Source organism: Aythya marila, assembly GCF_965140915.1.
Source record: "Aythya marila genome assembly, chromosome: 11".
NCBI classification, from domain to species: Eukaryota; Metazoa; Chordata; class Aves; order Anseriformes; family Anatidae; genus Aythya; species Aythya marila.
The window spans coordinates 9,184,732-9,198,424 of record NC_139052.1 but is presented as its reverse complement, the minus strand read 5'-3'; the positions used below and the strand labels follow the sequence as shown (position 1 = coordinate 9,198,424).

The window sequence follows — 13,693 nt, the reverse complement described above, 5'->3', positions numbered from 1 at the left end:
CTCCAGAGCTGGGTGCTGGGAAGGGAGCGAGGGGTGGGAGCCTCGCCTTGCTCCCTGCACCCCGTCCCATTTCCTTGCTGGCAGCCAAACGCACACAGCCTGAGGAGAGGTGATAACACGGGGCCACATCTCACAGCCCAGCCCTGCCCCAACCTCGTGGCCAGCAGCAGTGAGGCCAAAATGGGGATTAACGGGTGCTGGCTGAGCACCGCCACGCTCATGCCACCAGTGACGGAGCTCCAGCAGCTGCTGCTTGAGCATCCCAGGGGGGGCTGCGAAAAGCCCCTGCGTGGGCTGGGGGCTCTGGGAGCAGCAGCATCCATCCCAGGGGGCTGGTGGGGCTGCTCCTCGAGGAGGGGGCGGCGAGAAGCGGCCTGGTCTGGGCCCCCCCTGGCTCCCCCTGCTCCTGTCACCTCCCTGGGGGCCTTGAAAAGCCCCTTATCGCCCGGCGCGTAACCTAAACAAGCCACTTTGTACCCGTCTCCTTGTCTCCGGCTTCTGCTGAGTTTTCTAAACAATTCCCCCAAAGAGGCTGACGAGGATATTTTCTCTCGCCTTGGGCAGCCCGGGACGGGGGGCTCAGCACCCCGGAAATGACTCTGCCTCCCCGTCCCCCCCGGGCGGACGGCTCCGGGGGCTCGGGGATATAAAGCATCGCGGCACAGCCCGGGATCCCTGAGCTGGGCGTGCTGCAAGCAGGCGGGATGCGACGCGGCGGCGGCTTGGCGCTGGGGCTGCTCTGCTGGCTGGTGGCCGAGGTGGCCTCCTACACGCCCTGGGACTTCTCCTGGGGGGCGCGGGGGGACCCCTCCGCCTGGTCCTGGGGGGCCGAGTCCCACTCGCGGGCCGTGCCCGGCTCGCAGCCGGTGACGGTGCAGTGCCAGGAGGCGCAGCTGGTGGTGACGGTGCACAGGGACCTCTTCGGCACCGGGCGCCTCATCAACGCGGCCGACCTGACGCTGGGCCCGGCGGCGTGCAAGCACTCCTCGCTCAACGCCGCCCACAACACCGTCACCTTCGCCGCCGGCCTCCACGAGTGCGGCAGCGTCGTGCAGGTGAGACCCGCTCCCATCCCCATCCTGCATGAGTGGCAAGAGCGAGGGGGTGTCGCTCCCAAAAAGGAGGTTTTTTCACCCAAAGCTGCTTTGCGCTTTTATCCGGACAAGCCCCGATAGCGCTAAGTCCCCAGCTCAGTGTTTTACCCTCTTATTTGTGTTTTCTGGTGGGAAAAGGATGGTTCTGGGGTGCGTGGGGGGTGATGGGGAGGTCTTGGTGGTCTCGCTGCCAGCCCTGCAGCCTTTCCCCGCCCAGGTGACGCCGGACGCCCTCATCTACCGCACGCTCATCAACTACGACCCCAGCCCTGCCAGCAACCCCCTCATCATCCGCACCAACCCGGCCGTCATCCCCATCGAGTGCCACTACCCCAGGTAAGGGATCTGCGTCCTCACCGCCCCACTGAGGCCCCCCGGTCTGCGGCTGCGTCCTGACACCGTCCCTTGGCAGGAGGGAGAACGTGAGCAGCAACGCCATCCGGCCCACCTGGGCTCCCTTCAGCTCCACCTTGTCGGCCGAGGAGAGGCTGGTGTTCTCCCTGCGCCTCATGAACGGTAGGTGGGATGTACCAGAGGGTACTCACCACCCGGTACAGCAAAGCCCTGGTCCCAGTTGCCCAACTGGGGCAGCCAACGTGCCCAAATCCAGCATAGGTGCTGCTCCCCGGGGTGTCACCTCTGCGGTCCCACCTCTGTCCCCCTGGGGACACCCCAATTGTCACCGCTCTGCCTTGCAGAGGACTGGAGCGCGGAGAGACCCTTCACCGGCTTCCAGCTGGGCGACATCCTCAACATCCAGGCGGAGGTCAGCACCGAGAGCCACGTGCCCCTGCGGCTCTTCGTGGACAGCTGCGTGGCCGCCCTGAGCCCCGACGGCGACTCCTCGCCCCACTACTCCATCATCGACTTCAACGGGTGAGCCCCGGCTGAGCGCTGTGCTTCGGGGGGCCCTTTGGGACGCTGACACCCCCCGCCCTGTGTCTAGGTGCCTGGTGGACGGGAGGCTGGATGACACCAGCTCTGCCTTCATAACCCCCCGGCCGCAGGAGGACATGCTGCGGTTCAGGATCGACGTGTTCAGGTTCGCAGGGGACACCAGGAACCTGGTAAGGCTGCGTGTGTGTGTCCCCAAAGCCCAGCCTGAGCCTGGCGGTGTCCTCGTGGGCACCGTGGCCCTAGAGAGAGGTGCTCAGCTCTTCCCCTGCCTCCCCCCAGATCTACATCACCTGCCACCTGAAGGTGACACCGGCAGACCAAGCCCCAGACCCCCAGAACAAGGCTTGCTCCTTCAATAAAGCCAGAAACACGTGAGTAGCTGCGGCACGGACCCCAGGGCGTTTTTATGGACCCAAACAGGGTCAGCATCCAAGCACAGGACACCAATCCTCTGTGGGTTTGGCTGGGATGGACGAGGAGGCACCAGGTGCTGGGACATCAAACCCAAGCTCCACCTCTGTGCTGGTCCTGGGTGTGACAATGCTCTGGGGGTTCCTCTGGGCACAAAAGCTCCAGAGAGGGCTGGGTGCTGGGGGTCCCCACTTGCCAGTGACGGTGCTCCTGCCCTGCTCCAGCTGGGTGCCGGTGGAAGGCACCCGGGACATCTGCAGCTGCTGTGAGACGGGCAACTGCGAGCCCCCCGCGCTCTCCCGGAGGCTCAACCCCCTGGAGCGATGGCCCGGCCGCCGCTTCCGTCGGGATGCACCTGAGGGTAAGGGCCTGGTGCGGGTAGGGAGGTGTGGGCCGGGGTGAGCCCAGCTCATGCTGCCACCCTGCCCAGGGAAAGAGATTGAAGCCGACGTGGTCATCGGCCCCGTACTGCTCTCGGCGGACCCAGGAGCCATCGGAGAGCAGCGGGAGGGAGGGGACGGTAAGTGCCAAGCAGCCAGGGCCCCGCAGTTCTGCCCGGTGCCGTGCTCTGACGCCTTCCTTGCGTTTTGCAGGTGCAGCGGTGGCGGTGACCGGCGCAGGGATGGGGCTGGTGTGCGTGGCCGTGGCCGTGGCGCTGGCTGGGGTCGCCGTGGCCGTGGGCATCACGCGGAGGGGCTGTGCCCGCGGTTCTGCCGGGGCGTGAGCGCGGGGTGAGCCCTCAATAAAGCCTGCAAAAAGGACGAGCTGTGCCCCTGCTGCTCCCTGCGACGCCGCTCCGGGGCGGGGAGGGGGCTGCCTCGGCTCCATCGGGGCTGGGGGCGGCACCAGGAGCGGAGCCCTGTCCTGCCGAGTGGGGCCCCGGCCCGGGCTGCAGCCCCCGGGGCTCGGTGCCCGCCCTGGGGCTCCTGGGGCCGGGGCCGGGGGGTCCCGGGGTGGCCCCGGCCGGGTCCCGGCTTCCCGGGGACGCCGCAGCCGCGCGGGGGGCTCCGGCCAGAGGGGGCGGGGCTGGGGATTAGCCCATCCCATTGGCCCCGCCCCTCTCACTGCTTTCCCGCCGCGCCCGACTTCCCGCCCTCAGTCCTCACTCAGGTCCGGACCTCACTCCTTTTCCCTCCCTTTCCCAGCAGCCCCGTGGGCGGGGCAGGGTGGGGAGCGCTGCACCGGGATTGGGCGCACCTCGGGGCGTCCAGGATCGCGATTGGCTGCGGTGCGGAGCCGGGCGGGGCCAGGGGGTTAAGAGCGCGCGGAGGTGGCGGTGCTGCCTGGGCTCAGAGCCCGGCTCAGTTTAGGGCTGAGTGTCGGGGGGGCGGCGCCCTCTCGGGGCTGAGCGCGGTGGTGTCGGGGGCGGGAAGCCAGCTGGGGGCTGCTGCATCTCCCGAAAAGCCCAAGTGCTGCTTTTGTCAGAGCGTGACAGCAGAGGCTGAGTCCTTTGATTCTGAGACCCCCAAAAGGGCAGAGTGCTGTTGTTTGGGGCTGGGAAACTGACCAAGGTGGCAGGGGGTGTGTGGGGGAGAGCAGGGCCCATGGGTCCTCACCAGAGGCAGGGATCCAGTCACAGGTGTCCTGGAAGTGCAGGAGGACAGCGTGCACCAGGCTGAAGTTGATGTATGAGACAGTGGAAGGAGAAAGCTGAAAAGAAAAGGAAAAAAAAAACTTTTTGCCCATAGATTCAATGCTGGTACACAGCCACGAGGCCACACTTCAGGTGCTGTGTTCAGCTTTGGGCCCCTCACTACCAGAAGGACATCAAGGCCCTGGAGCATGTCCAGAGAAGGGCTATGAAGCTGCTGAAGGGCCTGGGACACAAGTCCTGTGAGGGGTGGCTGAGGGGACTGGGGGTGTTTAGTCTGGAGAAAAAGAGGCTCAGAGGAGACCTCATTGCTTTCTGTAAGTGCCTGAAAGGAAGGTGTGGGGAGCTGGGGGTCGGCCTCTTCTGACAGGTAGCTTGTGATAGGGCCAGAGGGAATGGCCTCAAGTTGTGCCTGGGAAGGTTCAGGTTGGAAATGAGGAGACATTTCTTCTCAGAAAGAGCAGTCAGGCATTGGGAGGGGTTGCCCAGGGAGGTGGTGGAGTCACCATCCCTGGGGGTATTCAAGGAGAGGTTGGAAGTGGTGCTTAGGGACAGGTTTCAGTGGGTGATGTTGGTGGTAGGGGGGTGGTTGGACCAGATAACCCTGGAGGTCTTTTCCAACCTTTAATATTCTATGATTCTAATTAATTAAGTAACTGATCAATAGCGGCAGTGTACAATATGACAGTTAATATCGATATCTAAGTTCTGACTGATTGATTTATGGCCTTGTCAAATCCAGCTGTCATCAGCCAGTGCTGAAAGGACAGCCCGGCGGCGTCCCGAGGGGCGCGGGGCAGGGGCCGAGGCAGGGCGGTCCGAGCTGCCTGGCCGTGCCGGACCTCCTGCCCTCAGTCTTCACTCAGGTCCGCTCCCACGGGGCCCTTCCGCCGTGCTGGGGGTACCCGGATCCGGATGCTGCCGGCCCCTGCCGTTGCGTCGCGGCCCCCGGCTGCTGCCCCAGCCCTGCCCCTCGCACCGGGGTGACAGCTTCAGCCCCGTCCCCGCGCCGCAGCTCTGCGTTGCAGGGGAGGGCTTCTCTAGATATTCCCAGAGCTGGCTGACGGCCGCCTTTTCATCCCTGAATCCACATTTTCAACTCTTGCTGCGTGTTTAGCCCCGGATCTGTATTTTCAGCTCACGCACCGTGCTTCTTTTTCAGCCCTGTCTCAGCTCGGCACGCTCCATGCACCTGATGCTCCTCCGGCTTCTCAGAGCTCCGGCTCGTCACAGCTCGTGCCCTGCCCCCGGCCCTCCCGACCGCCTGCTGCGGCTCCCGCTTCCGACACCCGACACCGGCCCCGCGGCGGAGCCCCGCCCCCAGCAGCGCGGCTCCGCCCCTCCCTCGCCGCCTTCCCGCCATGCCCGACCTCCCGCCCTCAGTCCCCACTCAGGTCCGACCCTCACCGCTCCCCCCCCCTCCCCCCCCCCGCAGTGCCGTGGGCGGGGCGGAACGGGGAGCGCTGCGCCGAGACGCCCAAGGTCAGGATTGGCTGCAGGGCCGCGGCCAGGGGGTTAAGAGCGCGCGGGGCGGAACTCGCAGCTCAGTTCAGGGCTGAGCGTCGGGGGCGGAGCCAGTCGGGCCCTGGCGGCGCCCTCTCAGGGCTGGGAAGGGGAGGTCTCGGCGGCTGCTGAATCTCCCGAAAAGTCCAAGTGCTGCTTTTGTCAGAGCTTGAGAGCCGAGGCTGAGTCCCGCATTTCTGAGACCCGTAAAAGGGCTGAGTACATAGCTTGCCACACCTCCCAATTAATTAATTTACCAGTCAATGCTTACACAGTGTACAACTACGACAGTTAATAGCGGTACTCGAGCTATGACAGCGATTGATTTATGGCCTTGTCAAAACCAGCTGAAATCAGCCAGAGCTGACAGGAGCTGGTTGAAGGCTGAGCATCTCTGCTCCTGAATGGCCAGCAGCTAGTGCTAAGATGGAGAGCTGGGGCTGAAAAGAGCTGGAGTGTTGATCATCTGGATCTGAAACACAGGACACAAAGTGAAAATAAAGATCCAATGGGGAAGGAAGAAACAGAAGGCACAGGCTTATATATTTATACAATGGCATGAGGTGAAATCACAGATCACAAAATGAGAATAATGATCCAAGGTGGAAACACCAGGCACAAGCTAAAAACAGACTATGTGAAGCAAAGACAGCATGCTGGTGGTGAAACACAGTGCATGACAGACAAAGCCCTAATTAAACAAGTATCAGTGAATATTTATACTGTGGCATAAGATGAAAATACAGGTCACACACTGAGAACAGAGATCCAGGGGTGAAACAGTGCTCAACCTGAAATGGTTGTGTTGGCAGTGAAACCCAGTGCATGGGCAAGGAAACCTCTCTCTTAATAAATCAATCCGTTTATAGAGTGATATGACCCAGAAACAAAGGGTACAAACTCAAAATAAGGATCTAGGGAGAAAAAGCGTAGCACAACCCAAACACCACGAGAGGAAAAAATACAAATAAAAGAAAAATGAAATCAGCCTCTGTTGTGAAGCTCTGACGAAAGCAGCACTTGGGCTTTTCAGAAGACACAGCAGCTCCCCGAGGCCCCCCAACCGGGTTTCAGCCGCCGAGACCGCCGCACTCAGCCTCCCCCCTAAGCGCAACTCTGAACCGCAGAAGCACTGCCACCCCGCGCGCTCTTAAGCCTCTGGCCCAGCCCGGCTCCGCGCTGCAGCCAATCGCCACGCTCGGTGACTCGAGGTGCTCCAATCCCGGCGCAGCGCTCCGCGCTCTGCTCCGCCCACAAGACTATGGCGCAGTGGGGGGAGGGGGGGAAATTGAGTAGTGAGGGCCGGACCTGAGTGGGGACTGAGGGCGGGAGGTCGGGCGCGGCGGGAACGCGGTGAGGGAAGGGCGGGAGCCGAGGGGCGGGGCCGGGAATCGAGGGGCGGGGCCAACCCCCCAGCCCCGCCCCCTCTGGCCGGAGCCCCCCGCGCGGCTGCGGCGCCCCCGGGGAGCCGGGACCCTGCCGGGGCCACCCCGGGACCACCCGGCCCCGGCCCCAGCGCCGCCCCCAGGAGCCCCAGGGCGGGCACCGAGCCCCGGGGTCTGCAGCCCGGGCCGGGGCCCCGCTGCTGGCGGCAGGACAGGGCTCCGCTCCCGGTGCCGCCCCCAGCCCCGAGGCTGGGACTCGCCGTCCCCTCCCTCCCTCCGCCCTCCCCCGGTTCCTCCCCCGAGCGCAGCGCGGGGCCGGAGCGGTTCCGGGTCGCGGAGGCGGAGGCGGAGGGAGGCGCCCGGCGGAGCCATGGTGGGGCCGGGGCCGGGCAGCGGGGAGCGGGGCGGGAGGGTCGGGAGCCGCGCTTCCCCCGGGGGGGCTCGGGGCCGCGGCGGGGCTCTCACCGCCCCTTTCCTCCGCAGCGGTTCCGGTTCTGCGGGGACCTGGACTGCCCCGACTGGGTGCTGGCCGAGATCAGCGTCCTGGCCAAAATCGTTAAGTGTCCGCGCCCCCCCCCTCTCCGCCCCTCCGCCCCGTTGCTGGGCCCGGCTGCCGCTTTGGGGGCGCTGACCCGTCCTTGTCCCCCCCCCAGTCCTCCGTGAAGCTGAAGCTGATCTGCGCCCAGGTGCTGCGGGAGCTGCTGGGAGAGGCCATCGATGTGAGTGCTCAGCTGCCCCGGGGATGCGGTGATGCACTGTGACCCCACCGGGAACCACAGAAGCTCCCCAAGCCTCTGCCTTAGTTATGATTTTACAGCACAGAGTTATAGTGCTAATGGAATTAAAGCATTGCTTTATCGTGTAACTAGTGCCTGCTCTCGTCTCCCACAGTATGAGAAGATCCTGAAGTTGACATCAGATGCCAAGTTGGGTGAGTCCTGCTCCTCTGCTGCTGCTGAGGGCCCCGCTCTCTCCACCTCCCACAGGGGTTCTGGCTGCCGTCGGGCTGAATCCTCTCCTCCCTACAGAGTCCGGCGATGTGAAGGCCACGATTGCCGTCCTTGACTTCATTTTCTCCAGCGCAGCCAAGCACAATGTGGATGGCGAGTCCCTGTCCAGCGAGCTGCAGCAGCTGGGGCTGCCCAAAGGTGGGACACGGGGTGGGAATTGGGGCGGCCCCACAGCTGAGCCAACAGCACTGGGCACTGCAGCGAACAGTGCAGGATGGGGCTGTCCTCGTCCTTTCTGTGCCACATCCCCTTCACACTGTCTGCCCCTGGGGTCTCTTCCAGGTGTTTGGGCCCTGTCCTGTTGCCGCACGCCTGGGATTTGGCTGCAGCAGGGCTGGAGCTGGCATCAGTGGGTGCTTTTTGTGTGTGTGTTGTCTCTTTTCTTGGGCAGAACACGCCACGGGGCTGTGCCGGTCCTATGAGGAGAAGCAGAGCTCCCTGCAGGAGAGCCTCAGGGCCTGCAGCCTGAGACGTGAGTGCAGCTTCTGGTGACCCCAGTGCATCTGCCCCACGATTTTAGGGGCAGGGGAGAGAGGCCGTGCAGGGTCCCTCCCTCTTGAGGACGCGTTTGGGTGACTTTTTGACATTTGGGTGATTCTGGGGGAGGCTGTGACCCTGCCCTCCCGTTGCAGTGAGCCAGCTGGACTCGGTGTCGTGGCGGGTGGACTACACGCTGAGCTCCAGCGAGCTGCGGGACGTGGGCGAGCCCCTGGTGCACCTGCTGCTCCGCCTGCGGGGTGGCACGGCGGCGGCCGTCCCCGTGGCCGTGTCCGCGGACAAGTTCCGGGTGCTGCTGGCAGGTAGGCCCGGGGGCTGCGGGAGGGGGCCGCGGGCAGGGCCCCTGCCTCACGCCACAGCCCCACCGCCCCCGCTCCTTCTCCCCGCAGAGCTGAAGCAGGCCCAGGCGCTGATGCAGACCCTCCTGTGAGCCCGGGGATGATTCCGCCGCCGCCTTCCCACCCACCGAGCCCCCAATAAAGGCTGGAGCCGAGCCCGAGCTGTGCCCGCCCCTTGTGCCCGGGGAGGCCGCGGGACCCCCAGGCCTCACAGCCCCGTCGCCATGGCAACGCGCGGCCACAGGGACTACAACTCCCGGCGTGCCGCGGGGCGGCGCGCGGCCAATGGGGGGCGAGCGGCGCGCGTCGCTAGGCAACGGGGCGGGAGGGCGGGAAGCCGCGCCCTGCGCGACGTGCAGCCGGTGGGGGGGCGTGTTGCTAGGCAACGGGGAGGGGCCCCGCCCTTTGGGGGCGCGTTGCTAGGCAACGGGGGAGGGAGCCCCGCCCCTCGGGGCGCGTTGCTAGGCAACGGAGGGGCCGCCCTTCCGGGGGCGTGTCGCTAGGCAACGCCTCAGGAGCGCGGCCCGGTAGCGGCCCAGTCGGGGCCCGGTCGCGGCGCTGCGGCCGTGTCGCGAGTGTCGCGATGCCCGAGGGCCCGGAGCTGGCCCTGGCCGGGCGCTACATCAACGAGGCGTGCGGCGGGCTGGTGTTCAGCGGCGGGGCCGAGCGCTCGGCCGTGGGCCGCGGCCCGGAGGTGCCGTTCCGCAGCGAGGCCTACCGCCTGGGCGCCGCCGCCCGCGGCAAGGAGCTGAGGCTGCGCCTGGAGCCGCTGGGCCCCGGCAGCCCGCAGGCCCTCGTCTTCCGCTTCGGCATGTCCGGGGGGTTCCGGCTGCACCCCGCCGCCTCGCCGCCCCGCCACGCTCACCTGCGCTTCCTCACCCGCGAGAGCCCCCCGCGCGCCCTCTGCTTCGTCGACGCTCGCCGCTTCGGCTCCTGGCGCCTGGGCGACGCCTGGCAGCCCGGCCGCGGGCCCTGCGTGCTGTCCGAGTACCAGGCCTTCAGGTGGGGGGGAAGGGGCTGAGGGGAGGGGGCCGGGGAGGGGGTGGGGTGGTGTCCGTGCCCCTCACGAGCAGCGTCAGGGTGTCTCGAGGTGCTGCCGTGGCTGTGCAGAGCTTGCCGCTTTCATACCCGACACGGCAGCGGCTGGGAGCCCTTCCCATGGCTTCTCTCTGTGCCTTCTGGCAGCTCCCAAGGCTCCGCTCGCTGCCTCGGTCCCCAGCTTTGAAGCCCCGGGCTGGAGGAGCAGCAGTGCACAGGGTTGAGCTGAATCCACTCCCTGACAGAGCACTTTCCTTGTGTGGGGGGACACGGGGCGCCTGTGCTGGGGTTCATCTTCCCTGGGCTCACAAGAGCAGTCAGGCATTGGGACGGGTTGCCTAGGGAGGTGGTGGGGTCACCATCCCTGGGGGTGTTGAAGGCAAGGTTGGATGTGGTGCTTGGGGATGTGGATTAGTGGGTGACACCAGAGGTAGGGGGGTGGTTGGACCAGATGAGCTTGGAGGGCTTTTCCGACCTCAGTGGTTCTGGGATTCTTCTCTTTGCTGCTTTGCCCGTTACTCGAGGACAGTTTTGGCTGCTTTGTGGAGGCTGCGTGCAGGGCTTCTGCCCTTGGGGGCAGTAACACAGCTGTGTCCCAGTGCACCAGCCTGATGCTCGTGCTCTGTCGCAGGGAGAATGTGCTGAAGAACCTGGACGACAAAGCTTTTGACAAGCCCATCTGTGAGGCCCTCTTGAACCAGAAGTACTTCAATGGGATCGGCAACTACCTCCGTGCTGAGATCCTGTACAGGTGAGGTGCATTTCATAATAAGGCTTTTTGCTGAGCTGAAACCACACCGTGTCCAGCCTCTTCTAAGGCCAAACCTGGGTGCCTTTGCCTACCGTGCTAAGCTGTGTCAGAAACGAGAGGTCAGGCTTGTGACGGGTGGACTCTCTCAGGTTGAAGATCCCTCCCTTTGAAAAGGCTCGGACGGTGCTGGAAGCCCTGAAGCAGCAGGAGCAGGAGAGGAGGAAAAAGGTGGGGAATAGGTGGGAACAGGCGGTGCTTTCACGGCTCGGCATTGCTCTGGTCTGCCAGGCTCAGTCCTGGGAGCCTCTTGCCTTCTGTGCAGGGAGCCACACTGAGCTGAGAAACATCACTGAGGGGTTTGGGCTTAGCAACGTGGCCGAAAAGGGGCTCAGGCTGCTTCTAGACCCTGGCTCAGCTGGGTGTGAAACTCTGGTCCTGCTTTGTGCTCAGCGGGGCGCGAAGCTCTGCTTCAGCTCTGCTGACATGGCCAAGGGTTCGGGCTGGTTTCAGTTCACGGTTGGCTCCCCGCTCTGATGGGGCAGAACCCCTGCAGCATTCACACAGCCCTCCTCTGCCCGCACCGCTGTCAGGAGGTGTTTGCTTTTGGGGGACAGCCTGGACAGGTCTGGGGGGGTGCTCACTGCAGTCACTGAACCTTTTCTGCTGCCTGACAACCCCTGAGCCCTTTCCCATCCTGGCAGCTGGCGTTTTCCCTTCACAACTACACTTCTTGCTGCATGGGAGCTCTCCCAGCCAGCTTGGTGTTGTCTCCTGCCACAAACCCCCGTGTCTGAGCACGCCTGCCCCTCCAGTGGAGCGGCAAATGTGCGCAGCCCTTCCGTAACCTCACCTGGCTGTGCCACCGAGCTGTGGCAGCTCCCTGGCCACGTGCCTCCGTGCTGTGCTCACGCTCAGCTGCACCCATGCCTTCAGGGAGCATCTTGTGTGTTTGGTTGAGAGAGGGTAAAGAGGAAGGGGTAAGAAAAACAAACAGAAGCTTAAAAGGTCGGGGGGAGGCTGCAGTAGAGCCTAATCTCATGGCTTTAGGGTAGAGGGGGGTGGCTGCTTTAAGAAAGCCTGAAAACAAAACAAACAAACAAACAAAAAACACGTCCTGAGGGTTGTTTTCACAAACTGCTGGTGCTCCTGTGTGCTGCCCCAATTTCCTGTCCTGGTGGGGTTTGGCAGCTCCTCCTCAGGGGGCGAGGGGAGATGGGGATTCGGGGGGTGAAGAGACCCGCGGTGAGGCTGAGGTAGCTGCCAGGTGACTTCCCTTTTCTGCCCCTGCAGAATTCTTCCCTGCCGCTGAGTAAGAAGCTGAAGCTGAAGCGGGATAACCCGGATCTCCTGGAGCTGTGCCACACGGTGCCCATGGAGGTCGTGGCAGCGGGTGAGGCTGCAGGGCTGGGAGCTGGGGGATGGGGACGGCTGGCAGGGCCTGGGCTGGGCGCTGGCAGGGCAGAGCTCCCTCCCCAGCTCTGTTTCTCTGCCCCTTCTCCTCTCTCCCTTCCCAGAGAAAAACCTCCTTGACCCAGACCACGCAGACAACCACACCGCCTTCAAGAACTGGCTGCAGTGCTACGGGGTGCCTGGCATGAGCTCCCTGCGCGACCACAACGGCAGGACCATATGGTTCCAGGTGGGCTGCGGGTCTCTGCCTGGGGCTGGGCGCCCCCACCACCCCCTCAGGGGGACGCCAGCTCGGCTGCTGCTTCTTGTGACCCCCCGCGTGGTGCTGTGTCACCGGGAAGCTCCCTTTCCAGCAGCCTGCTGTGCTGGAGGTGCCCAGGGAGCGATGGCAGCCCGGTCACTGCTCTGTCCCCTTCCTTGCAGGGTGAGCCCGGCCCCATGGCTCCCAAAGGTGAGTGCCCTCTGCTCCCTGCGGGACCTGCTCCTGCTCTGGGAGGGCTGGAGGAGGAAGACAACCACTCACAGGCCCTGCTGGGGAGGCAACTGCTGCAGTTGTTGGGGCACTCAGGCCTGTGGCACTGGGGGATGCAGCCTGCCGTGCCCCTGGCTTCCTCCCAGCACACACTGGGTGCTTTTTCAGGCCTGCAGCCACGTCCTGTCCTCACCTGAGGGTGGTGGGAGGGGAGAGGGAGCCCCCCTGAGTCCTTCCTACAGCCCCCATTGCCTGAACGGTCACGGCCTCCTCCCCCCTCACCCCAACCCCAACCACATCTTCCCGTGCAGGTCAGAAGTCCCGCAAGAAGCGCGCTGGCCCGAAGGCAGACCCTGACGCTCCGACCACTGAGGTAGGATGCTTCAGGGCTGGCGTGGCTCCTGTTGGGACCAGAGCTCGTCCTGGGTCCTCAGGCTGCTCCCCCAGGCACCGTGGGGCTTGTCCCAGGAGTTCCCAGGCTGCCAGCAGGCCGGGTGGAGCAGGAACCCTCCTGTTCCTCCAACACGTGCACGCTGCTGCTGCTAAGCCCTGGCTCTGTCTGCCCAGGTCACCACACACGCCTCCAAACGGCGCTCCAGGCGTGCAGAGAACCCCGCAACGTCAGCTGTGAAGAAGGAGGAAGAGGAGGAGGAGGAAGCAGTGCCTGACCCACCACGGAGGGGCCGTGCCCGTGCGAGGAGGGCAGCAGCTGCCGCTCCAGCCTCCCCCAAGCCTGAGGCTCCAGTCAAAGCGACAAGACGCCGGGCGTCTGCACGCAAGGGCGCAGGTGAGGCGGTGATTCCCTGAGTTCTGGACTAGCACAAGCGTGTGAGCAGCGTGCCACAGCGACCGAGGGCAGGAGAGGAGCCAGCAGGGCTCTGCGGCACCAACCCTTCCCTTCCCTTTCTTGTTTCCCTCCCCACCTTCCAGGTGCAGCCCCTGCAGTGTGAGCACCACAAGCTGCCTTCCTCCCAGCTCCTCCTCCTCTAGCGTGGCACTGCCTGGGCCCCAGGGCCACCTTCAGGCACGACTGTTGCAGCCTCAGGGCTGGGGGCAGGCTGCGTGCCTCCCCTGACGGTTTTTAGTTTTTAATCATGTTCTCTAAAGCCTCACTGCTCTGGCTTGGGTGTGGGGAGCAGTTCTTCAGGACCACAGACTTTGGGTGCTGTGTCGGTGCTGTGTCACTCTGACTCTTCTTCTCCCTAACTGTATTTCCTCATCCTTTTCTGACTGCTCCCTGGGATCCCTGAGCCAGCCCTTTTTAGCTGCTTAATAAAAGTATTTTGTGTAAGAAA

The 13,693-nt window shown here is 64.5% G+C and overlaps 3 protein-coding genes across 4 annotated transcripts; all 3 read left to right on the top strand.

Moving 5' to 3' along the window:
* Positions 1-180: 180 nt before the first annotated feature.
* Positions 181-3,126, top strand: LOC309882244 (zona pellucida sperm-binding protein 3; the record flags this gene model as incomplete). The annotated part of the gene is made up of 10 exons (XM_082769147.1): positions 181-335; positions 653-1,055; positions 1,312-1,430; positions 1,507-1,610; positions 1,793-1,970; positions 2,041-2,161; positions 2,271-2,362; positions 2,627-2,763; positions 2,833-2,922; positions 2,996-3,126. The coding sequence occupies 10 exons, from the start codon at positions 181-183 to the stop codon at positions 3,124-3,126; spliced, it is 1,530 nt and encodes a 509-aa protein (XP_082625273.1).
* A 3,697-nt stretch (positions 3,127-6,823) lies between these two features.
* On the top strand, positions 6,824-9,046 carry COMMD4 (COMM domain containing 4). Its single transcript, XM_082768779.1, has 8 exons — positions 6,824-7,254; positions 7,365-7,436; positions 7,535-7,600; positions 7,773-7,812; positions 7,910-8,029; positions 8,283-8,363; positions 8,524-8,691; positions 8,779-9,046. The coding sequence occupies exons 1-8, from the start codon at positions 7,252-7,254 to the stop codon at positions 8,817-8,819; spliced, it is 591 nt and encodes a 196-aa protein (XP_082624905.1). The 5' UTR covers positions 6,824-7,251; the 3' UTR covers positions 8,820-9,046.
* Positions 9,047-9,263: 217 nt separating this feature from the next.
* Positions 9,264-13,680, top strand: NEIL1 (nei like DNA glycosylase 1). Of its 2 annotated transcripts, XM_082769220.1 has the most exons (9): positions 9,264-9,729; positions 10,397-10,516; positions 10,666-10,744; positions 11,807-11,906; positions 12,031-12,155; positions 12,350-12,377; positions 12,710-12,771; positions 12,966-13,185; positions 13,329-13,680. In XM_082769220.1, exons 1-9 carry the CDS (start codon positions 9,311-9,313, stop codon positions 13,346-13,348), a joined length of 1,173 nt encoding a protein of 390 aa, XP_082625346.1. In that variant the 5' UTR covers positions 9,264-9,310; the 3' UTR covers positions 13,349-13,680. The 2 variants fall into 2 exon arrangements, with proteins under 2 accessions (XP_082625346.1, XP_082625347.1); XM_082769221.1 differs by lacking the exons at positions 12,350-12,377; positions 13,329-13,680 and having other exon boundaries at positions 12,966-13,179.
* The last annotated feature ends 13 nt before the right edge of the window (positions 13,681-13,693 follow it).